Below are 25,068 nucleotides of genomic sequence, written 5' to 3'. Positions count from 1 at the left end.
CTTCTTTTTTCTTCTTCCTTGCATTACCCCACATTTCCCTCTTATTCTTCTCCTTATTCTTCATCATCTTCTACGCCCATTTTCTGTGTTTGTCCTTCTCCTAGCTTTCTCATCTCTCTCTCCCACCATGGCTGCCGAGAAAGAGAGAGACACACAGGTTTACTTGGCCAAACTTGCCGAGCAGGCCGAGAGATACGAAGGTCTTCGCACCCTTTTCTTTTAATCTCACTTTTTGTTTTTCTTTATTATTTTGATTTTCATTTGGATTCGCTGTTTGCTTTTGTGGTTTCTTAATGGGGCTTGTGATTTCATGCTGGCATTGATGTGGATCTATTTTTTTGGAGCGGTTTCGTGGTTCTGTTGGGTGAGTAATGTGGATGGAGAGTCGAAAGATTTGATTTTGAGATGTGGGTTTTCGGTTATTTTATGGAGCAGTTTTTGGGTTAGATCTTTTTCCCTGTGTGAAACCCCACCTTCTTTTTGTGGATTTGATGCTGGGATTGGTTCTTCTTTTTTTTTTTTTCAGAAATTGTTTTTGGTTTTCAACATGCATCTGAATAAGGTTACTCAGATAGTTGGTGGAGGGTGGTCTAAGGAATACAAAAGAGTGTAGAATTGAAGGAGAGGTTGAATTAGATGAATGCATAAGAAAAACTAGAGCTAACTTCTCCCAAATATGTTTTTTGTTTCTCAAAACACTTATTTTGAAAATAATTTGCATAAAGTAATAAAATTTTGGATGAATCATTGATTGGTGTGTGAAATTATTTTGGAAAATTGGATTTTAAAATCAAAAGGTGGGAAGGGAATCAAATGGGCCCTAATTTTCAAAACTGTAATGTGTTACCAAAGTGTTTGTGATGGGGCCAATGAGGGAAGACCTTTCAACTCAGAATAGGATACTGTCCCTTTCTATTTGTACTTGAACTCTACTTGATAAACTCTATTTTCATGGCTACCCTTTTGGTGAAAAGAGGCAAATGCGGATCAGTTTGTTTCTTTTACCTTTGGAGTGTCATCTTCTTGCCTGATTAGCTGAAAATTAATCCGTTTCCAATTTTATTTAATTAATTGTCTTATTTTGGGCCCGGATAGACAAAGTCTGATGTTGCATAGGGCATAGTGCATGCCAGTGACCTGTACTTTGAATTTTCTAAATACATATAGATTATATTTTGATCACTGTTCTAGTTTCTGTAATAAACTTCTGAAACTTAATACTTATTATGCAGAAATGGTTGAGTGTATGAAGAAAGTAGCAAAACTTGATCTTGATCTAACTGTGGAAGAAAGGAACCTCCTCTCAGTGGGATACAAAAATGTCATTGGTGCACGGAGGGCCTCCTGGCGCATCATGTCCTCAATTGAGCAGAAGGAAGAGGCTAAGGGTAATGAACACAATGTCAAACTGATCAAGGGCTACCGCCAAAAAGTTGAGGATGAACTCTCCAAAATTTGTGGTGACATTCTGACTATTATAGACAAGCACCTGATTCCTTCTTCTGGATCAGCAGAAGCTAGTGTTTTCTACTATAAGATGTGAGTTATGCTGCTACACTACCTTTGTTATGCACTCGATTAATTCAATTCCTTTCCTGGTTCGAGTCATTATCTTTATCTCCATACTCTTTTTGAGTATTTTCTTCCCCTGAGTAGTTATAATTGTCTTTTCTGATTAAAGTCTAAAATAAAGATACCAGCCAGGTTTACTCTGGGAAGTGTAGAATCTGTATGAATATGATAATTTGATGACCTATTTTTTGTTCCTGATGTAATGTTTGTCCACACAATTGGTAGAGTCACTATTGGATATGTAGGGAATCTAATGCTATGAATGAGTCATTGGATTTATTTGTTTACCTCATAATTTTCTTTGATATTCCTGATTTCCTTGTTCTTTTTTTGGTCCAGGAAAGGTGATTATTTCCGGTACCTTGCTGAGTTCAAGACTGACCAAGAAAGAAAAGAGGCAGCTGAGCAGTCACTGAAAGGATATGAGGTCATTTTTTATGTCCTGTATTTCAGCACTGAACTACTTCATAAATTATTTATTATTTATATTATACATTATACTTTCATTTGATTTTCACAAATATTTTAATTATTAGGCTGCTTCAGCCACTGCAAACACAGATCTTCCATCAACACATCCAATTCGTCTTGGACTTGCCCTCAATTTCTCTGTCTTTTACTATGAGATAATGAACTCTCCTGAAAGGTAAGTTATTGGTTCTCTTATTCTGTATGGATCCGTTGAATTGCATTTGTTGCTAGCTCTTGTCTGAATGTCATTACTGCAACTTACAGGGCCTGCCATTTGGCTAAACAAGCTTTTGATGAGGCAATTGCGGAATTGGACACCCTGAGTGAAGAGTCATACAAGGACAGCACCTTGATCATGCAGCTGTTGAGAGACAACCTCACACTCTGGACCTCTGATTTGCCAGAGGATGGAGGTATGGAAATGATTAAAACTTAATATAAGATGCATTTGACTTTTTCCTAGGGAAAGCAAAAAATGTTGTACCATATGTTGCTCAATAATGATGTCTTAGAGACAAAAGTGGTTGATGTACACTTGTACAATATCATTGCAACAGTATCTTCCACTCACTCTGTCCCTCTCTCAAACTTTGTGAAAAAAATAAATAATCAAATTAGGATGAACAGAGAAAAACAAAACTGCATGCTCTTGGACAGATCATCATGAAGGTGTCATTGTTTCAAGAGTGGTGTCTTCAGCTGAGTCACTCCTAGTTAACAGCATGATCATGTTTCCTTTTATTTGGTTTATACTAACATACTTGGAACTACTAAAAAGCTAATGCTATTATGCAGGTGAGGACAACATAAAAGCTGAAGAAGCCAAACCTACCGAGCCTGAGGTGTGTGCATAATAAGTTGTCTACTTTACATGATTTGCTTGTTGAATGCGTGAAAAGCCATCATATTATAGTAGTTAATTCTTGACAATTCATAATGTAGAAAACAAGCAATTTCTTGTATATGAGAGCAACTTAGGGTCTGTTTAGTTTGAGACATTTTTCTCGGGTTTTTTCAAAGAATTACTGTTCAAAGATTTGTGCTAGAATCATTTTTTCTGAAATCAAACATGTCTGTATTTACTTTAGTCACTGTTTAAGGTTCCTTACTTTTAACATTCTTCTACTTCTGCAGCATTGACCATGATTCGATAGTCAGATGTCTAAGGTGTCAACAAGGGCATTTTTCAGGTTTTCTTGCAATGGATTTGGACCAGACAACAGGGCCATTTTCTCCATTACCAAAGCCAGAAGATCTGTGCCTTTCATTTATTTACTTCAAACCTTTTCTTTTTGTTGTCTTATCTGTTTTAAGTGATCAGTTGAAGCAAATGAACAATTTACATTTACCCTTATAAGCATCTCAATCCTTCCTTCATTTTGTTTCCACTTACTTTGCTTAAGATGATTATGTTTCCTATATGCTCCTAGAGAGTAATCATCTATAAAAAAAAACGTAACGGTTTAGAATGAGTAGTCTGTCAAAAAACTAATTTTGGATTAAAAAGGCAATCTATTACTAACATTAATATAAAAAAATGCTAGAAACTTGTCTTGGAATATTTTCTTTTTTATTGGTTGTGAAAAAAATGATAGAAAACAGTTCATTTTCAGTTCAATAATTTTCTTTCTTGATCTTACTGGGTTCAGTAAATTTAAAACAAGAGTTTTGAAAGTGATAATCATTCATGGTTGGTTTTGTGCCAAATTTGAAGAAAAGGTTTATGTAATATGCTTTTATAAACTCAGATTATATCATAATACACCATGTATAATAATCAATAATAGATTTTCTTTATTTATTGGTTTGATAAAATTAATGGAATTGTTTGTTAAGAGACCAATTGTTGGTTTGATTTGTATTACAAGACATTCTATTTGACGAACTAAAATGATAATATTTAGATACTTTGATAAAATGATGATTAAATATGTTTTAGTCCTTAAATTTTGTGTTAAATTGTAATTTGTTTTTCTTTCATATTTTGATATATTTTAGTCTTAAAATTTTAAAAATAATAAATATAGTCTTTTAACTTAATGATGTTAATATTATTGTATTTGATAAAGGGTGTTTCAAAGTTAACATTTGAACCAGAACGTATTAAATAAGTACAAACAATTCATATGTCATCTTAACACTTAAATTAGATTTATTTAAGTTGTTTGCAACCTTTTAACACATTTTAATTTATATGTAAATTAAAATACCGTTTAACAAGCATAAAAAGATTTAATATTTTTAAGTTAAACATACTTATAAGTTTAGAATGAAAAACATACTCGACCTTTTTATGATATACTTAATTATTTTATATATGAAAATATATTATATTTAAAGACAAAAGGAGCCATATACTATAGTTTTTCCTTCGCTGGACTAGAAATGGCAAATAAACTCGTTCCCGTGAATATTGTTCAAATCCGTCCCTGTTTTGACGGGGAATCCCCGCATTGACTGGGTATGGGTATGGGGAATTCCTGACTTTTTCAATTGGGTACGAGTAGAGATGGCAAATAAACCCGTCCCCGTGGATATTGCCCGAACCTGTCCCCGTTTTGACGGGGAATCCCCGCATTGACTGGGTATGGGTATGGGTATGGGTATGAGAAATCCCCAGTTTTTTCAATTGGGTATGGAGATGTGGATGAATATATCCCCACCATAATACCCGTCCCCGCTATATTTCCATCCTCGTTTAAATTATTAAAATATTCACAATTAATTAAGTAACCCTATATATTCTTTTTATTTTTTATTTCTTCTAAATATTTGGTTTGTCATGAAACTCATTCGCATCTCCAATATATTTTTTATCTTATCATAATCTTTATGTAATTATGTTAAAATGATGTATGTCAATTAAAAAAAAAATTATGTCTAACATTTGAATATTTCTATTATTTTTTAATATTTTTATTTATTGTATATTTTCCTTTCACATGAGAATGTTTAATACTCTTAATTTAAGTGTTTAATAGCATAAACATTTCATTTACTTGGTAATATAAAAAAAATCTTTACTTATTATTATTATTATTTTTTTTCATTTCAAGAACTCTTTTATTTAGCTAAAACAATTTTTGTTATTTCTCAATCATTGAGTATATATGTTGATATTTGAAAAGTTTTCTTAGATCTGTAAGATATTTTTCGTCTTATCATACCCTTAATTATACATTTGTTTTTCTTTGTGCAATTCTTTCCAATAGTCTCCAAATTGTTTATAAGACACACATTTGTTAATTTTTTAATATTTTTATTTTTGTTTATTTTCATCATGTAGAATACTATTTCGATAATTTTTATCTAATTATTTTTTATTTTCTAACTCATTACAATCATACTTTAATTTTTTCACTATAATTGTATAAATAATTTTTATTTACTACAATATAAAAATTTAATGTAATTGTCATGAATATTTTTTTATCACCATCCAACATATATTGGAGTTTAAAAGATACAATATCTATGATAAAATTTTATTATGTTTATTATTTGTTCTTAGCGTCATTTTTTTTATCAACCATTGAGTATATATGTTGATATTTGAAAAGTTTTCTTAGATCTTTAAGATATTTTTCATCTTATCATACCCTTAATTATATATTTGTTTTCTTTTGTGTGATTCCTTTCAATAGTCTCCAAATTGTTTATAAGACACACATTTGTTAATTTTTTAATATTTTTTTTTATTTTCATCATGTAGAATACTATTTCGATAAATTTTATCTAATTATTTTTTATTTTCTAACTCATTACAATCATACTTTAAGTTTTTCACTATAATTGTATAAATAATTTTTATTTACTACAATATAAAAATTTAATGTAATTGTCATGAATATTTTTTATCACCATCCAACATATATTGGAGTTTAAAAGATATAAGATCTATGATAAAATTTCTTTATGTTTATTATTTATTCTTTGCGTCATTTTTTTATCAACCATTGATTATATATGTTGATATTTGAAAAGTTTTCTTAGATCTCTAAGATATTTTTCATCTTATCATACCCTTAATTATATATTTGTTTCTTTTTGTGTGATTCCTTCCAATAGTCTCCAAATTGTTTATAAGACACACATGTGATAATTTCTTAATATTTTTATTTTTTGTTTATTTTCATAATGTAGAATACTATTTTGATAACTTTTATCTAATTATTTTTTTATTTTTTAACTCATTACAATCATACTTTAATTTTTTCAATATAATTGTATAAATAATTTTTATTTACTATAATATAAAAATTTAATGTAATTGCCATGAATATTTTTTTACCACCATCCAACATATATTGTGGTTCAAAAGATACAAGATCTATGTTAAAATTTTATTATTATGTTTATTATTTGTTCTTTGCGTCATTTTGATCAAGTGATGTATTATAACTTTTATTAGTGTATAAAATATAAATTCATTATAATTTAAAAAATTGAAGTAAACAAACATTTAAAATATATTTTAATTTAAATATTTTTTTCCTTTTATATTTTTTTAAAAATATTTTTTCCTTTTATAATTTTTAAAAAAATATTTTTAAAGTTTATCAACTAGGTTTCATTAATGTTTGCAAATTTAATAAATGTTTTGGTTCTCATTAAATTTTATTTGGTATTCTAATCTAAAATGTAAACAATTATAATTTATTTCAAAGTATTTGATATCAAAGAAACAATCATACTCCTAATATTGAATATTTGATAATATTATGTTTTCTTTCCGTAATTTTTATTATTTTATAAAAATTAGTTAAAATTAATATTAAAGTAGTAAGTAAACGGGTACGGGTATGGGTACGAGATTATACCCGTTACCTGGTGGGGATGGGGATGAGACAAAAGTTTGATATCCGTTGGGTTTGGGTATGGGGATGTGGATGAATTTTTTTTACGGGGATGGGTATGAGATAGTGAAACTCGTCCCCGCCCCGCCCCGTTGCCATCCCTAGGTACGAGGATGGGTATGGGGATGAACATATATCCGCCATAATAACCATCCCCATTTAAATTATTAAAATATTCACAATTAATTAACTAACCATATATATATATATATATATATATATATTAATTTTTATTTTTTCTAATTATTTGGTTTGTCATGAAACTCATTCGCATCTCAATTATATTTTTCATCTCATCATAACATTTATGTAATTATGTTAAAAAGATGTATGTCAATTAAAAAGTTTTTATGTCTCACATTTAAATATTTCTATTATTTTTAAATATTTTTATTTATTGTATATTTTATTTTCACATGAGAATGTTTAATACTCTTAATTTAAGTATTTAATAGCACAAACCTTTTGTTTGCTAGGTAATATAAAAAAAAATCATTTACTTATTATTATTAGTTTTTGTTTCATTTGAAGAACTCTTTTCTTTCGCTAAAACAATTTTTGTTATTTTTCAACCACCACTGAGTATATATGTTAATATTTGAAAAGTTTTTTTTAGATCTCTATGATATTTTTCAATTTATCATACCCATAATTATACATTTATTTTCCTTTGTGCGATTTCTTTTAATAGTCTCTAAAATTGTTTGTAAACATTTGTTAATTTGTTAATTTTTTAATATTTTTATTTGTTGTTTATTTTCATTATGTAGAATACTATTTCAATATATTTATCTAATTATTTTTTATTTTCTAACTCATTATCAATCATACTGTAATTTTTTCACTATAATTGTATAAATAACTTTTATTTACTACAATAGAAAAATTTAATGTAATTGTCATGAATATTTTTTTATCACCATCCAACATAATTGAAGTTCAAAAGATACAAGATCTACCAACCAATCAGAAAGTTCCGATAATACTAATATCATGTATAACAACCAATCATACAACTCATGCTTTCCAATTCATACACAATGAAGCAACATATCATTTACATCTTAACCTCATATATTAATCAAGGCATCATCCCTCAAACTTTTCCAGTCAAGCTTTCAAGTTAGGCAAACAATCAACCACAACATTGGCCATTTGCGTTATAGCACAAAACATGTCCCAGCCTCGCTCAGGCTAGAAGACCTCGCTCAGGCGAGACATCCTCTCGCTCAGGCGAGTCCCTTCTCGCCTAGGCGAGAGCGTGAGCAGTGAAACAGTGGCTCCTGCGGATTCTCGCTCAAGTGAGTCCCCTCTCGCCTAAGCGAGATTACGCTTCGCTTAAAAATGCAGACGAGTCGTCTGAGCGACTGTTCGCGTAGAAAGTTTGGGCGAGCCTCTGCTAGTCTCGCTTAGGCGAGGCATGCTCGCTTGGGCGAGAAAACTAGTGTCTGCCACTATTTCTTCATACAATAGTTACACATACACCAAACCCAAAAGCCAAACGACATTCTTATCACATCATAGTAGCATATAATCCACCGAATCATACAATAGCAGTAGAACAAGCAGAAAAACGATCTAGACAAATGGACCCTAGCTTCCCTTACCTGGAAGGGTTTAGCAAAAAGCTCCTAGACCAAACTTGATTAGCACAACAACTCCGATGCTAGCTTAGGGATGACTTAACAAACTGGAAAAAGAATGGCAGTAGAGGCATGCGCTACTCAGAGTAACAGTAGCAGGAGTTTCAAGCACGGTGGAGGAAATACTTACGTGAGGAGGGAAACATTGGTTCAAACTCGCTTGACCATAGTAACACCAAATCCTAACGGAGTGGGAGACGACTGTGACTCTAAGGTTTTTCTGAGAATGAGCAAGCAAAGTGAGTTAGGACAGACTTGGGGTTCGATTATATCACTTGGGCCAACTCTAGGCCCAATTTCAAGGGGCAGCCCTTTACTTTAGGGCAGAAAAAGAAAACAAAAATTAATGGGCCTTGCAAAAAACAGTACAAATATATAATAACTATAATGTTTTAATTATTTTTTATTTTTGTATTTCAAATAACAACTTGAAAATTTCTTCTAATCTATGACAATTATTAATTTCCTATCATAAAGGAAACAAAGGTACTTGTCATAATGATCGCAATTAAGTTGTAAAAAAATTGAAATCTAAAATAAAAGCTAATCAAACCAATTATAAAGAATTAAACGTATGTTCTCAAAATGAAAGTTGATAAATTGTTTTGTAATTCAAATCCTTTGAAGATATACATGATCAGGATTGATTTCATTTGTAATAAGTAAACAATCACATTAATCTTTATGGTCATTGACATAAAGATGATATTTTCTGATACATATATACCAACAATACAAATTCAAGTTTATGATATTAGTATTAATATCAATTATGAATACGATACAAATACATCACTTTTGAAATTTTAATACATCATAAAATAAGAATCTAGGAATATAGAATATAATCTGATTTCACAGTTGCATATTATTGAAATAACAGTTTCAATCAACTTCTATTTGATTCATTTGCATGTTGTAATTACAATTCTCATTTCCAAGAGAGGATAAAACTGTAGTAAGTTTGTTTTACTTATAAATTTTTGTTAGTACCTGATAAGCATCATGAATAAACATGCAATACTATATTTCAATAAAAAAAATCATTCAATCATCATTGATGTGAATTGAAGTACATCTCAAGTATGTTTTATTACCTCAAAAGTTTATATTGATATAAGACGTCTTTTATTCATAATAACGAGGGCTTTTATTGACATCTTCCATCTGCAATTAAGCACTAAAGAACTTAGAATGTAAGTTTGAATCTTCCATCAATTTTGATATGTTGACACACCCCTTTAGTGCATGGGAAACGATAACATTTTCCTTCTTCAGTTGAAGAGCACTACCAAACATCTTTCACCCAGATGCAATTTTAGTGGACCTCCTTGGGAAATCTTGGTAAGTATCTTGCACTTAACTTTCTTTTGGCTTTCCTTGAGTACGACATATTTAAACCTCCACTTTTGCACATAGTCGACAAAGTCAGCTGGTAGATCTTGACAAATTTCACAAAAATAAAACATTCTTTCTATTTTTCTTACATTCCAAGGAATTTATTAAAATGATAAAGACCACCCACAATGCAAAATAACAAAAGACATACTAAAAAATATTAAAAAGCAATACTCAAACATATTACAATTATTTATCATTCATAAAAACATCAATTTCGACATGTCGACACACCCCTTCAATCCATGAAAAACGGTAACATTTCCCTTCTGCAGTTGATGAGCACTACAAAACATCTTCCACCCAACTCTAATCTCAGTGGACCTCCTTCGGGAATTTTGGTAAGTATTTTGTACTTAACCTCCTTTTGGCTTCCTTTAAGTACGACATATGTATACCTCCACTTTCACACATAGTCGACAAAGTCAGTTGGTAAATACTGACAAATTTCATAAACATAGATAATGAACAAAAGAAAATGAAATAAAAATTTCTTGATATTAAGCAAGATTCAAACTCATAAAACTTCATTTAAAGCAACGTTACCAAATGACTTCCTCTATATTGTGCTTCGCTAAGTGTAATCCAAAATACATAAAGTATTGTTTGCCTTGCTTCTTCAAGGTAAAACCTCTCCATATGTGAGTCCTTGCATTGGCCTAGAAGAACTATTATTTGGAAAAAATTGTTGCCCACGTACCTAAAGAAAAAAAAATGACAAATAGTCAAATGTAAAAGAAGTGAAAATGAATATAAAATGTTTCGAAAAAAATGAAATAGGAAAAGAAACCTGAAGATGACATGTTGACCTCCTAAGATGTTAAATCTTTTCAATCTTTTGTGTGAGTCCTTGCATTGGCCTAGAAGAACTATTATTTGGAAAAAATAGTTGCCTACGTACCTAAAGAAAAAAAGTGACAAATAGTCAAATGTAAAAGAACTAAAAATGAATATAAAATGTTTTGAAAAAAAAAATAGAAAAGTAAACCTGAAGATGACATGTTGATCTCCTGAGATTTTTTAAAAATTTCTCTAAGGTCCCACCAACCTTCCATAAGTCTAGGACGATGCACATCTCTGTTGTACATAACCATAACTTTGTTACTTGAATTATCTACTAGAAACCATTCTTCTGAGAGTTCTTTGACAAAAAGTGAAGAAAAAACCATGTCACAACACCTTCATTATCCATCTTTCAAAAATAGTTCAACAAATATTTGGTCAAACAAAGGAAAGGGAAAGAAGAAATATTGAAAACAAAGAAGAAATCACAACTCTAAAAAAATAAATAACAAAGGAAAGGGAAAGAAAATGAAACATTACCTCATTTACAAAATGAATGATACAAAATTTCCCTCTAGTATGCCTAGCACATATTGCTCCAGAAAATTCCATTGAAGGATGACAAAGAAGAGCACACAAAAGTTGGATGAGGGATGTAGAAATGAAAAAATTGAATAAAATAGCCCAAAACAAGGTATTTAAAAGAATTTTTGGACTGTTTGCATTAAAACTTACTATTCCCCAAATTACTTTGAATTCAATTAATCAATAAAAAAAAGTCAACACCTCACTTTCTAATGCAAAATAATAATAACGTAGAATAATAACAATAACTTTTCCAATGTATAATAATAATTATGACGTAGAATAATAAAAATTGAAAATCATGTAATCCAAAAACACTAAACATGAGAGATATCGATTAAAAAAAAAGAACAAAAACAGATAAATAAAAGAACAGAGAGAAAAAAGGGCAAAAACAATAAATACAAACAAAGAGAGATAGCAAAAAAAGAAAATAAAAGGACATATCGAGAAAAACAAACTTCAAAATCATGAAATCTGAAAACACTAAGGATAAAAAAAACGAAGAAATGATGTCAGGTGAAAAAAATGTACAAAAATAAATAAAAAATTAACAATGAAACATGAGAGATGGATTGTAAGGAGATAACAAAAATTCATATGTGTACAAAAATAAGAAAAAATAAACAATGAAACATGAGAGATGAATTGTAAAAAAAAAAACAATAAAACAAATAACAAAGATTGCAAAATAAGCAACTGATAGATTAAACAATGTAAAAAGTTTAAAAATCTGAATCATGAAACATGAGAGATATTGATTGAAAAAACAAAACCATAAAAAAAAGCAAATGGTGAAAATAACCAGTTACCAATAGAGATGGCAAATAAACCCGTCTCCGTGGGTGTTGTCCGAACCCGTCCCCGTTTTGACGGGAAATTCCCGCATTGACTCGGTATGAGTATGGGTATGGGGAATCCCGACTTTTTCAATTGGGTACGGGGATGGGTATGTAGATAAACATATACCTGCCATAATATCCGTCCCCGTTTAAATTATTAAAATATTCACAATTAATTAAGTAACCATATATATATATATATATATATATATATATTATTTTTTATTTCTTATAATTATTTGGTTTATCATGAAACTCATTCGCATCTCAATTATATTTTTCATCTTATCATAACTTTTATGTAATTATGTTAAAAAGATGTATGTCAATTAAAAAGTTTTTATGTCTCGCATTTAAATATCTCTATTATTTTTTAATATTTTTATTTATTGTATATTTTCTTTTCGCATGAGAATGTTTAATACTCTTAATTTAAGTATTTAATAGCACAAACCTTTTGTTTACTAGGTAATATAAAAAAAATATCATTTACTTATTATTATTAGTTTTTGTTTCATTTGAAGAACTTTTTTTTTCGCTAAAACAATTTTTGTTATTTCTCAACCATTGAGTATATATGTTAATATTTGAAAAGTTTTTTTAGATCTCTAAGATATTTTTTAACTTATCATACCCTTAATTATACATTTGTTTTCTTTTGTGCGATTTCTTTCAATAGTCTCTCAAATTGTTTGTAAACATTTGTTAATTTGTTAATTTTTTAATATTTTTATTTGTTGTTTATTTTCATTATGTAGAATACTATTTCGATATATTTATCTTTTATTTACTACAATATAAAAATTTAATATAATTGTCATGAATATTTTTTTATCACCATCCAACATAATTGAAGTTCAAAAGATACAAGATCTATGTTAAAATTTTATTATTATGATTATTATTTGTTCTTGGGATCATTTTGATCAAGTAATGTATTATAACTTTTATTAGTGTATAAAAAAGAGATTCACTAAAATTTAAAAGATTGAAGTAAACAAACATTTAAAATATATTTTAATTTGAATATTAGTTTTCCTTTTATATTTTTAAATTTTATCAACTAGGTTTCATTAATGTTTACAAATTTAATAAATGTGTTGGTTCTCATGAAATTTTATTTGGTATTATAATCTAAAATGTAAACAATTATAATTTATTTCAAACTTTTATTATGATTATTGTTTGTTCTTTGTATCATTTTGATCAAATGATGTATTATAACTTTTATTAGTGTATAAAAAAAGATTCATTAGAATTTAAAAGATTGAAGTAAACAAACATTTAAAATATATTTTAATTTGAATATTTGTTTTCCTTTTATATTTTTTAAAAAATATTTTTAAATTTTATCAACTAGGTTTCATTAATGTTTGTAAATTTGTAAATTTAGTAAATGTGTTGGTTCTCATTAAATTTTATTTAGTATTATAATCTAAAATGTAAACAAGTATAATTTATTTTAAACTTTTACTATGATTATTATTTGTTCTTTGTATCATTTTGATCAATGATGTATTATAACTTTTATTAGTGCATAAAAAAGAGATTCATTAGAATTTAAAAGATTGAAGCAAACAAACATTTAAAATATATTTTAATTTGAATATTTATTTTTCTTTTATATTTTTTAAAAAAATATTTTTTAATTTTATCAACTATGTTTCATTAATATTTGCAAATTTAATAATTGTTTTGGTTCTCATGAAATTTTATTTGGTATTATAATCTAAAATATAAACAATTATAATTTATTTTAAAGTATTTGATATCGAAGAAACAATCATCCTTCTAATATTGAATATTTGATAATATTATGTTTCCTTTACCATAATTTTTTATTATTTTATAAAAATTAATTAAAATTAATATTGAAGTAATAAGAAAATGGGTATGAGTATGAGTACGATATTATACCCGTTATCCGGTAGGGATGAGAATGAAACAAAAGTTTTATACCCGTTGAGTTTGAATATGGGGATGGAGATACATTTGTTTTATAGGAATGCATATGGGATAGCGAAACTCGTGCACGCCTCGTTGCCATCCCTAATTACCAACGATAGGGTGAGATCGATAAAAAAGAGACGGTAACAACAAGTATTATGTTGAGGAAAATTATATTCTTGATTTAGGTTTGAATTTGTATGTGTGGGGTAAAATAAAGAGGGAATGATCTATGACATGGTGCGTATGTGTGTGTGTGACGGAGGGTAGAGTGAGATGAGGAGAGTAAAGAAATGTAAAAATGTAGAAAACAGAGAAAGGGTAGGTCAGACTCAGAAGATGAGACGGCCAAAGAAAATGAAACGACGACATTGGGTATTAAAGTGAGTAAGATGATTTTTCGAATTTAGGCTTAGGGTTTATGTATGATTAGGGGAAATAAGAGTGAATTTCAGATGTGGGAGATGTGTCATTATAGTAATAAATAATTGAAATTTGATATTTTAATTGATTTTGAGATGAGTTGTTCTCCAATGTATAATAATAATGTTGACGTAGACTAATAATAATCAACACTTGGCTAAAACTTACCACTAAAACTTACCATGAGAGTGAGCATGTCAAGAGAATAAAACATGAAAACCATATAATCTAAAAACCCTAAACATGAGAGATATCGATTGAAAAAAATGAACAAAAATAGAGAGATAGCAAACAAAGAGAAAAAAAACAATGAACGGAAATAGAGAGACAACAAACAAAGAGAAAAAAAAAAGGCAAAAACAAGAAACAGAGATATAACAAACAAAGAAAAAAAAAACAGATAGATCGAGAAAAAACAAACTTCACAATCATGTAATCTGAAAACACTAAGCATAAGAAAGAAGAAGAAATGATGTCAGATGAAAATAATGTACAAAAATAACAAAAAAAATCAACAATGAAACATGAGAGATGGATTGTAAGAAAAATAAAAGAAATAAAGAGATAGCAAACCATCATGGAAACATCGAGAGAGCATGTTGAGACACTAAAACTTGAAAATCATGTAATTCGAAAACCCTAAAATGAATATATGAAGTCATGTGTACAAAAAAAATTAACAATGAAACATGAGAGAAGGATTGTAAAAAAAAAACAAAATAGATAACAAAGATAGTAAAATAAGCGACAAATAGATTAAACAACGTAAAAAATTAACAAAAATCCTGAATCATGAAACATGAGAGATATCGATTGACAAAAAAAAAACATAAACAAAAGCAAATGGTGAAAATGACCAATGACCAAGGATATGGTGAGGTCGATAAAAAAGGAGATGGCAACAACAACTATTATGTGATGTTCTTGATTTAGGTTTGGATTTCTATGTGTGGGCTAAAATAAAGAGGGAATGAACTGTGACATGATATGTGTGAGGGAGGATAGAGTGAGACGACGAGAGTGAAGAAATGTGAAAATGTAGAAAATAGAGAGAGGGTAGAGGGTAGGTCAGGTTCAGAAGATGAGAAGACAAAAGATGAAACGACCAGAGAAAATGAAACAACAACGATTAACAATTGGTATTAAAGTGAGAGAGATGATTTTTGAAATTCAGGCTTAGGATTTCTATGTGATGAGAAAATGAGAGTGAATTTCAAATGTCATGTGTCATTACAATAATAAATATACTTAAATTAATAATTGAAAAATTTATCTTTTAATTGATTTTGAGATGAAGTGTTCTCTTTGTAATACTGGCCGAATTTTTTCTATTTGTATTTCGTATTTTGTATTTTTTATAAATGTATCTTATTAAGCCCACATCGAGGAGTCTTTTGAGTGGAAATGAACAACTATGCTATAAAAGATGTGAGTTTAATGCCTTAAAAGTTATGGAGCTGTGTGATGAGCACAAAGCGAATTATTCTTTCGCCTTTTACTAAAGAATACCGTGGGCTCGTTACCACAAGCGGCATACGCCACTTTTTGAAAGGGTTTGCTTTTGGCAACCTTAATTCAGTTTCAAATATTTTTGTGGTTCGGTAATTGTTGTCCAATGCCCCGATTTTAGCTTTCAATAGAACTCAAGCCAGCACAAGTGAAGTTTGCTTTGCGTGCATGCCCAAAGTGTAGTATTTATTATGTAGTTTAGTAATGTAATATTGTTCAAGGAGTCCTTAATATCATTATGTTTTATTTATACTTGTTTTAACATGAATAAGGTATTTTTAGTCTGTGTCTAATGTGAAATTGATTTAAAAAGTGTACGTCTATTTTAAAAATTTAATAAGTAATATTTAAATAAGACGAAATAGTTTTGTGTATATATGTCGACAAAGTTGATTTATTTTGATTTGAGACTACAAAAATAATTTAAATTTTTAACACAAGAATTAAGGATGTAATATTAATTGTGTCACGAAAATTATTTATATGATATTTCTTTTTTACTTTCTTTCACATTTTTTTTTCTTTTTATCTTAATAAAAAATGACAGGAACCTATACATGACTTTCCTGTTACTATGTCAAATAAAAGAGAATTGTTGTTGGAATCATTCATTAGGTATTTTCGATGGTGACCAGGTGTTAAGGTGCTAAAAGAGATGTGTATTTTAGATAGATGAGTACTAGTCTTAGTGTGTCTTGACATGCTTGTAAAGTTAAGAAAAACTCTTAAACCAGTTTAATTAAATAATAATTTATTAAGTATAAGTTTAGGAACACACTTGATCAAATTCAAAGACTAACTGTAAAAATTGACTGTTTTGATTGATTAAAGAAAAATATTAATCGATTAACTTAAGGAAACTCGAACAACATTCACTTCGACATTAATCAATTAAATTTTGTCATTATCGATTAATCCAGCAACAAATAAAAGAATGAGTTACGCATTTAATCGATTAAATAATTAATATAATTGATTAATACAATTTTCTTTTAGTTTTTGGGTTGAACAATGAACATTTTAATTGATTAATTCTTTAATATAATGGATTAATCTTGAGAGTTACATTGATTTTATTTAAATCTTACGTCTTTTCTTATTTTAAAACAAGACTTTGATATTCTGAAATCGATAAAACAAGAGAGTGAGAGTTTTGAGTGTCCTAAAATTGCATAAAACAATTTTGGTGCAAGAAGATTAAAAGATTGAGGGACTTTCTCTTTGGGTATAGGTTTTTTATCCTAAAAACTTAATCTAGGTGATTTCCTTCTTGATTATTTGTTCTGTAATTTAATTACATGTACTGTAATTCACTCTTTGTGGTGATTGTTCGATGCATAACCTGTTCCTTTAATTTCTTAAAGGATTTCTTCAATTGTTTGGTTGAGTCTTGAGTCTAGGTTATATGAGATCTTGTAATCTAACTCTATTAATCTTTAGTAAAATTTCTAGTTCAGGCAGCTGGAAAAATTAGAAATAGATTCGTTATTAATCGGCTTGTGACGCATGAAGTCCTCCATGGTCACTGGTCTAACAGGTGGGATCATAGCCCTTGGTGGTGCTGTCACAGGCTGCATAGCATCCACCATCCTGTGGATTGCGTTAGCAATCTCGTCAGCGCCAACGGTGTTTCTACGGCTTCTGTTTGCCATTGCATGTGCACGCCACATATTCAGCTGTTAAAATCAAACAGCTAAGGATTAAATTATACTCTATCAAATTTAACAACCAACACACATCAATCAATTTCACACAACAAACGTCAGCTCACTCCCCAGTTTTCCCAAAAGCATCAAAACGTTTGCTCTGATACCAAATGTAACATCCCTAGGGAATATTACTTGAAAATAAATAATAAAAGAAACAATTATATTAATAGTCATCTTTATAAAAATCCCAACGCGGGAAAATTTCAATTCATTAAAATAGCGCGCCAAAACTCATAACTAAATCCATAACATGTTACAAGTTCCCAAAGTTTGTATTTAAAACATAAAATACACAGGAGCAAAACCCTAGCTCTAATCCCACTGCTAGCCCTCACTCTGCCGTCTGGTCATCCTCAGCATCACCTGTACCAACATCTGCTCCCGTGTAACGAATCACACGATCATCGCCATACACAATCACACAAACAAGAAAGGGTGAGCTGTGAAAATAGGATAACAAATATATAAAATACAAGATAACATCATACACCCATCTTAGCACTTCTACTTATATCTTGGCCAAGACCTTAACCCCAAGGCTTTATAGCCTTCAAACACACAATTGGTTAGCCTTGGACTCGGGAACATGATGCTCACACGAACCTGCCCGCTCGTGGTCCTGCCTCTACGAACCTCCCCGCTCGTAGTCCTGCTCTACGGACCTACCCGCCCGTAGTCCAACACATGTGATCCACCAGTCCCGTACCTCCCCGCACGTAGCATCTCTCACGTGAGCACGGAACATACGAACCTACCTCGCTCGTATCCCCACGTGAGAGTAACTGGATATGAACCTCCTCGCTCATACCATCACATGTTAACCACCATCCATGAACCTACCCGCTCATGGAACAGCATCCCCCGATCCAAGTATCACATTAAAACTTAAACTCAAAACACACAAGTCATACTCTGTTGGATTTTCGCCCGGCGCTACACCACGTACCGCCAGGCTAAACCGACCCAGACCGCCTGGCGGTCCCTCCCCACCGCTAGGCGCCAACGCTGCCACAGACCCACTGTTTCCCAGTCACCGCCTGGCGGGTTCTATCCTTGCCGCCAGGCGCCTCTCAGTGCAGGGTTCACTCACGCTGCGTCTATCGCCTGACGGTGATCAGCAAGCCGCCAGGCGCCATATCATAGGCATTCTGCAACTGATTTTCTTTGGCACTCAATTCTAGTTGGTTCAACAGTCCAAATTACTCTACTGCCCACTCACCTTTTGGTCTCAGTACTAAATTCTGACTTTTTGCCAATTCTCAATCTATTTTAATTTCGCTATAGCCCAACCTTATCATTCACACCTTTCCACTAGAGATTTATTTATTCTTAAGTCATGCCATCATGTCTTAATTCACAAATAACAGATCCCATTCCCATATCTCCCTTTTACACAATTATGCTCATCCATACACCCCATATACTCAATCAACAGTTCATGTATCCTTTCATCCTTCACTCCATCTTCCCTCTCCTCTTGCCCATCTCACACAATTTCCTAGTTCAAACTTTTCTACCATTCTTCTCAACTAACTCCTCTGCACTATCATTGACCCACAACATCCACTAACAATTTAGCGACATGTTCAGATTCTATTAAACATCAAATCATTCCAAATGTGTTTCCTCTCACTCATTACACTACTTATAAGCCTAATCCACTTCCTATCCCTTTACCCTGCCTCCTTTCAAGCTACTTCTCCTTTCCACTTCTTGCTCATAGTTTTCTCATTTCCACTACACCAACCTTTTCAATCCCCAAGGCTTCCTCCCTCTCTCTCGCGGAAATCTCCAGTACCACACCCAATTAGGGCTGCCACACATCATCGCCTGGCGGACAGCACAGCCCCGCCAGGCGGCACACCAGTATCAGACCACCTACATGCGTTTCTGCACTCTCCACAAACCTATCTCACCTTTCTCCTTCCCCGATAACCATCACACATACATTTACATCCTTTTCAACACCTAATCTCAGTAATATTATAATTATCACACTCCTCAATTCCCGTCACTTCCTAATCAACCCTACAATCCCATATACAAAATCCCAATATGATCATACACATTCCAACAAGAAGTCTATAATAATAATCCATCATACAATTTTATACAATCATTTGAGACTCAGCAGTTCATTATATTCACCCAATTTAGCATCAAAACCATCAAACAGAACACAGCTAAGGTCACGCCACCGGGCAGGAACTCATCGCCGCCAAGTGACTCAAACCAAAACAAGAACATATGCTCACCTCTGATGAGCCGCCTGGCGGTAGGGATCAAACTGCCAGGCGATTTTTGGGAAAACCTAGAAACCCAATCGAACAATGCAGAAAACAGGTAGAAGCATGCGATTTCAATCAGTTATGACACAGTACGACGTACATGTATTAAAATATTAACAAAACAACTCCCCTTACCTGGATTCCTTGCCAAATTCGAATCTGTATGTCTATGCCCTCACAAAACCTTCTTAACCTTTGTTTCCAGTCCAATCCTTAGTGATTTCAGCCCTACCACTTCTCTCAATCAGCCCCAAAACTCTGAAAAACCCTTGCTTATGGTGAGTACGAATTTACAGTGCACTCTTTCTCTTCTTATGACCTTCTCTCTCACAATCACTCTCACTTATTACCTTTTTAGTACCTTACACGAATTTTTAATTAAGAATTACACCAATGCTAGTCCAATGTTTAATTACCCCTTTGTTTTCCAGCCCTTAGGTTACCTCTCTATTGGCTGCTAGATTTCTAACCCTTTCACATTCATGCCCAAAGGAAAAATTGGCAAAAAGAACCAATCCATATTTCATGATAACTCCTAAATTCTAAGAATCTATCATCACACCACGCATTCAATATATAATTACACAAAAACGCATAATTTAAATAACATCCAAGTGACACACATAAGACTCGAACCCAAGTCCTCACACACAATAAAGTACTCTCAACCACTTGAGCTAGTACTTTTCCACATCATAGTCCCTCACATTTATTACTTTAAATGTTCTTGCTACCCGTCCTAATTAAATAATTAATTAAATAACTATTTAATTTTCCCGGGTCTTACAAGGGTTGTTAGGCCCGTTTGTGTCTTCGAGCACACCTGACAAGTCTGTGTCGATGGGTCGGCCCAGGAGGTGTGCATTGTCGGGCTTGACCGACCAGTTTGAGTTGTCAAGCTCGCCCGACCCATATGTGTCATCAAGTCACCCCGGTCCGTCTGGGTCGTCGGGCCCGCTCGACCCATCTGGGTCGTTGGGCCTACTCGACTTGTTTGTGTCATCAGGTTGGTCTGATCCGTTTGGATCGTCTGTCCATCCCAGCCTATCATGGTTGTGGGGTTTCTCGGGTCCGTTTGAGGTTGAGTGAGAAGAATTTCAAATTCCACCTGTTTTGAGGGTATTTGAATTTCTTCTAATTTAGCTAATTGAAATACTTCAAAAAAAATGCATGCATTTTAAATGCTTTTTAATTTCTCTATCCAAACAGATCATTTCATTACAAAGAATTTCAAATTCTTCAAATAAACGAATCACCCTCTTGAATTGTCTCATCCAAACATACCATTAAGATCCTATAAAAATGACTGATATCTCTCAAACCCCGGCTGAAGGGGCTTCTATAAACAAACCTCCTTATCATTTTTAAAAAAGTAGAATAAAGATTTTTTTGAATCAATTAAGAAAGGTGTATGTATGGGATATTGTTGTTAATGGACCTACCTTATCAACCCACTAAGGTTCTAGATGGTAAAACTATGTCGAAAGAGTTTTCTCTATGAACTCCAAATGAAAATAAGAGAGCACATTATGATGTTAGAGCCAAAAATAAAATTTACTAACACTTGATGAATTTTGTGGGACTTCTATATGTACCTATACAAAAGAAATATGAGATGTCTTGGAGGAAACACCACATGAAGGTACTGCGGAAGTAAAGAGAATAAGAAAGAACACGCTCATCCAAAAATATGAGATGTTCATAATAAAGACTAATAAAAGTATACATGATGTCCAGAAGAGATTTATTCACATTGTGAATCATTTGATGACTCTTGAAAAAACCTTTGACAAAGTGGAGCCCAACATAAAAATTTATATAATTATAAATTTTTATAACTTAAAAATTAAGTTATTTATATAATTTAAATAATAGATAATTAATTTTTATCAGAAAAAACAATTTATTTTATTATTATTCATAATAAAAAGAAAGTGAAAAATACTTAAAATTTTAAAAGAAAAGTAAACTAAGTATAAATGATCACCTAACATATTATTTTATCTCAATTTTATTATATATAATATACATATCGATATCATATAATGATTGAATTAGTTATTTTAGCCTGCAACTTAACTTTGATATATATAATCAAGGTTTAATTATTTGGGTGGTATCCACTTTCGTTCGGGTGGTATCCACTTTTGTTCAGATGTGTCAATACTCATCTCGTTATTTAAAATATGTCAATTGAGTCCTAACTTTTGAAAAATTGTCTCAATTAAGTCCCTTTCAGACAAAAATTATTAACACCGTTAACGACATTGATATTTAAAATGACTTACAAAATAAAATATTTATATTTATATTAAAATTTAGTCTGTTAATAATTTTTTTTTCTTCAAAAGACCTAATTGATACATCTTTTCAAAAGTTGAAATTCAATTGACATCTTTTTAAAAGGATATCGATCTGACGCACATTCAAAGAGTAATATCCGACTAATTAATTAAACCTATAATAATCAATTGTTAAATTAAAAATATTACGTGCTTAGAAGTCCCATATTATATGCCAAATTGTTTCCCAAAGCAGCAAATCGTTAAACAATAGATGTCTACCTTGAGAACATTTTTGGGAGTCTGGGTTTGAACCTGCACGAAAATTAACAGCAAAACGAAACTTACTTTTGTACGCTCTTGAATGTCACTGCTAAGGCTATAACACTGCAAAAGTATTTTAGGTCATTGCATGAAATGTTACCAGCACTGCAGTTTTTTAATATAATAATAATTAGGACTTCCTCCATCCGACAAAGTTTTTGTGAATTCGTAAACTAACAACCTAATTGGAACCAGATTTAGTGCAACTGCTGAAGCAGTATGAGTGAGATCGAGTGCCTAGGCTTCTCTACGATAACACCACCCAATACAACACACAAGTGGACAGAGTAAGTAATGTGATTTTATCTTTCTCACTAAGCCCACATCGAGCAGTTTTTTAGTGGAAATGAACAACTATGCTATAAAACATGTAAGTTCTTTGCTTGTTAAATCACGGAGCCGTGTGATGAGCACAAAGCGAATTATTCTTTCGCCTTTTACTAAAGAATACCGTGGGCTCGTCGCTACAAGCGGCATACGCCACTTTTTGGAAGGGTGCTCTAATTGGCACCCTGTATCTGAGTGTTAAAATTTTAGTACTTTTTGTAATTTATGCCAGAAGTATATTATTCTAATAAAATTAATAATAATTTGTTATTATATATGTATTATAAAATTAATAATAGTTTGTTATTGTATATGTTATTATAGTAGTAAATGCCATGTTTGTTAATAAGGCTTAAATATATTTTTGTTCTCATCTATTGTAAAACTGCTGATTGATAATGTAACTTAAGATGATCTATCGTTACCTTTATTTACATCTCATCATATAAATTAAATGTTTTGTTTATGTTTTTTTTCACTAGAATATGATTATATTTGTATTACATTATACCATGCACACTTATAAAAAATACCTATAATTTAATCGATTAAATTATTTAAAATGTACTATTCATTAAATTGATTAGAAAATTATATATACATATATGAGATATTAAATTTCAATTATTTTTATAACTTAAACAATAAAATTATTTAAAATATATTATTTACTAAATTGATTATAAGTATTTATATAATATATATATATATATATTATAAAATTATATATGATTTAAATTTTCTATAATTTAAATGATTAATAATTTATTTATTTTTATTAAAAAGAATTATTTATTTTGTTATGAGTCATAATAAAAAGAAATAGAAAAATCCTTAAAGATTTGAAAGAAAATGATCACCTAACATATTCTTCTATCTCAAAAAGTCTTTTTTTTTAAATATATATAATATTCCGATTGATATCATATAATGATTGAATATGAATAATTTCAGAATGTAGCTATAGTGGTTGGACAAGGACACCTCAACCAATACTTGTTGAAGATCTAGGAGGACACCTCAGCCAAAATATACTGAAGGCCTAGGGATGACTACACTCTACCAATGTAATGGTTGGACGAGGACACCTTGACCAATGCCTGTTGAAGACCCAAGGACGAGGGCACTCGACAAAGCATAATGCAGGTTCAAGGATGAGTATACCATGCTACTGTAGTGGTTGGGCGAGGATACCTTGACCAATATTTATTGAAGACTCAGGGATGAGGACACCTCAACCAAAGCATACTGAGGGTCCAGGGATGAGCACACCTTGCTAGTATTGGTTGGATAAGGACACCTCAACCAATACACAGTAGAGACTCAAGGGTAACTATATCTCACCTAACACGCCATAGTAAAGATATTTCTCAATAAGAATCCACATAAGCAACATCAACTTAAAGTATAAGCCATCTTTAAATTAGAGTGAGTTAGGGATAATCATACTTAGAAAACTATAAAAGGAGTAAACCTACGAATCTTAAGTCAAAGAAGGATAAGGCCCATATAGATACTATAAATAGTCATTGTTCACGAGATATGTTAATGATATCATTATTGCATCATTCTCTCTGCAACATTTTTCTAACTTTAGTCAGAGTATCTTTGCAAACACACCTGTTGGGACATCTGGACCATATCGAGAAATGATACCCAACGTAACAGCGTGAAAGGTTCTTGTGCAAGAAGAAAGACAAACACATGTGACTATTGTGACAACTCAGTCTAACAAGAAGATTTGTGTACTTTTAAGTATATCTCGGCCAAACAATAATTTTGATATATATATATATATATATATAATCAATATAATTCTTATCATCAATTGTTAAATTTAAACTATTGTCTGCTTAGAAGTCCAATATTATATGGTAATTTATTGCAACTGCACTAGTGTGAGTGAGATTGGGTGTCCAGGGTTCTACAAAAGGGAGGACTTTGAGCCTCTCACAATAAAACCGCCCAATATAACACAGAAAGTAGACAGAAGGAGTTATGAGATTATTTTGTATCTATATTTTTGAGTAATCCCACATCAAGGAGATTGTTGAGTGCAAACGAGAAACTGTGATATAAAACACGAGTTTTATTTATGAAAGTCCATGC

At 31.1% G+C, this 25,068-nt stretch overlaps 1 protein-coding gene and 2 non-coding genes across 3 annotated transcripts; all 3 read left to right on the top strand.

Moving 5' to 3' along the window:
• Positions 1 to 3,420, top strand: GRF12 (general regulatory factor 12). Its single transcript, XM_028055860.2, has 7 exons — positions 1 to 200; positions 1,233 to 1,539; positions 1,912 to 1,999; positions 2,109 to 2,218; positions 2,308 to 2,456; positions 2,839 to 2,885; positions 3,178 to 3,420. The coding sequence occupies exons 1-7, from the start codon at positions 128 to 130 to the stop codon at positions 3,181 to 3,183; spliced, it is 780 nt and encodes a 259-aa protein (XP_027911661.1). The 5' UTR covers positions 1 to 127; the 3' UTR covers positions 3,184 to 3,420.
• Positions 3,421 to 15,975: 12,555 nt separating this feature from the next.
• On the top strand, positions 15,976 to 16,092 carry LOC114174760 (U5 spliceosomal RNA). Its single transcript, XR_003602723.2, has one exon. It is a non-coding gene; the product is annotated as a U5 spliceosomal RNA (small nuclear RNA).
• A 6,937-nt stretch (positions 16,093 to 23,029) lies between these two features.
• On the top strand, positions 23,030 to 23,146 carry LOC114174754 (U5 spliceosomal RNA). Its single transcript, XR_003602717.2, has one exon. It is a non-coding gene; the product is annotated as a U5 spliceosomal RNA (small nuclear RNA).
• Positions 23,147 to 25,068: the final 1,922 nt, after the last annotated feature.

Source organism: Vigna unguiculata, chromosome 2 (genome assembly GCF_037176805.1).
Source record: "Vigna unguiculata cultivar grain cowpea cultivar isolate G323 ecotype 2 chromosome 2, ASM3717680v1, whole genome shotgun sequence".
NCBI classification, from domain to species: Eukaryota; Viridiplantae; Streptophyta; class Magnoliopsida; order Fabales; family Fabaceae; genus Vigna; species Vigna unguiculata.
This window is presented reverse-complemented; position numbering and strand designations above follow the sequence as displayed.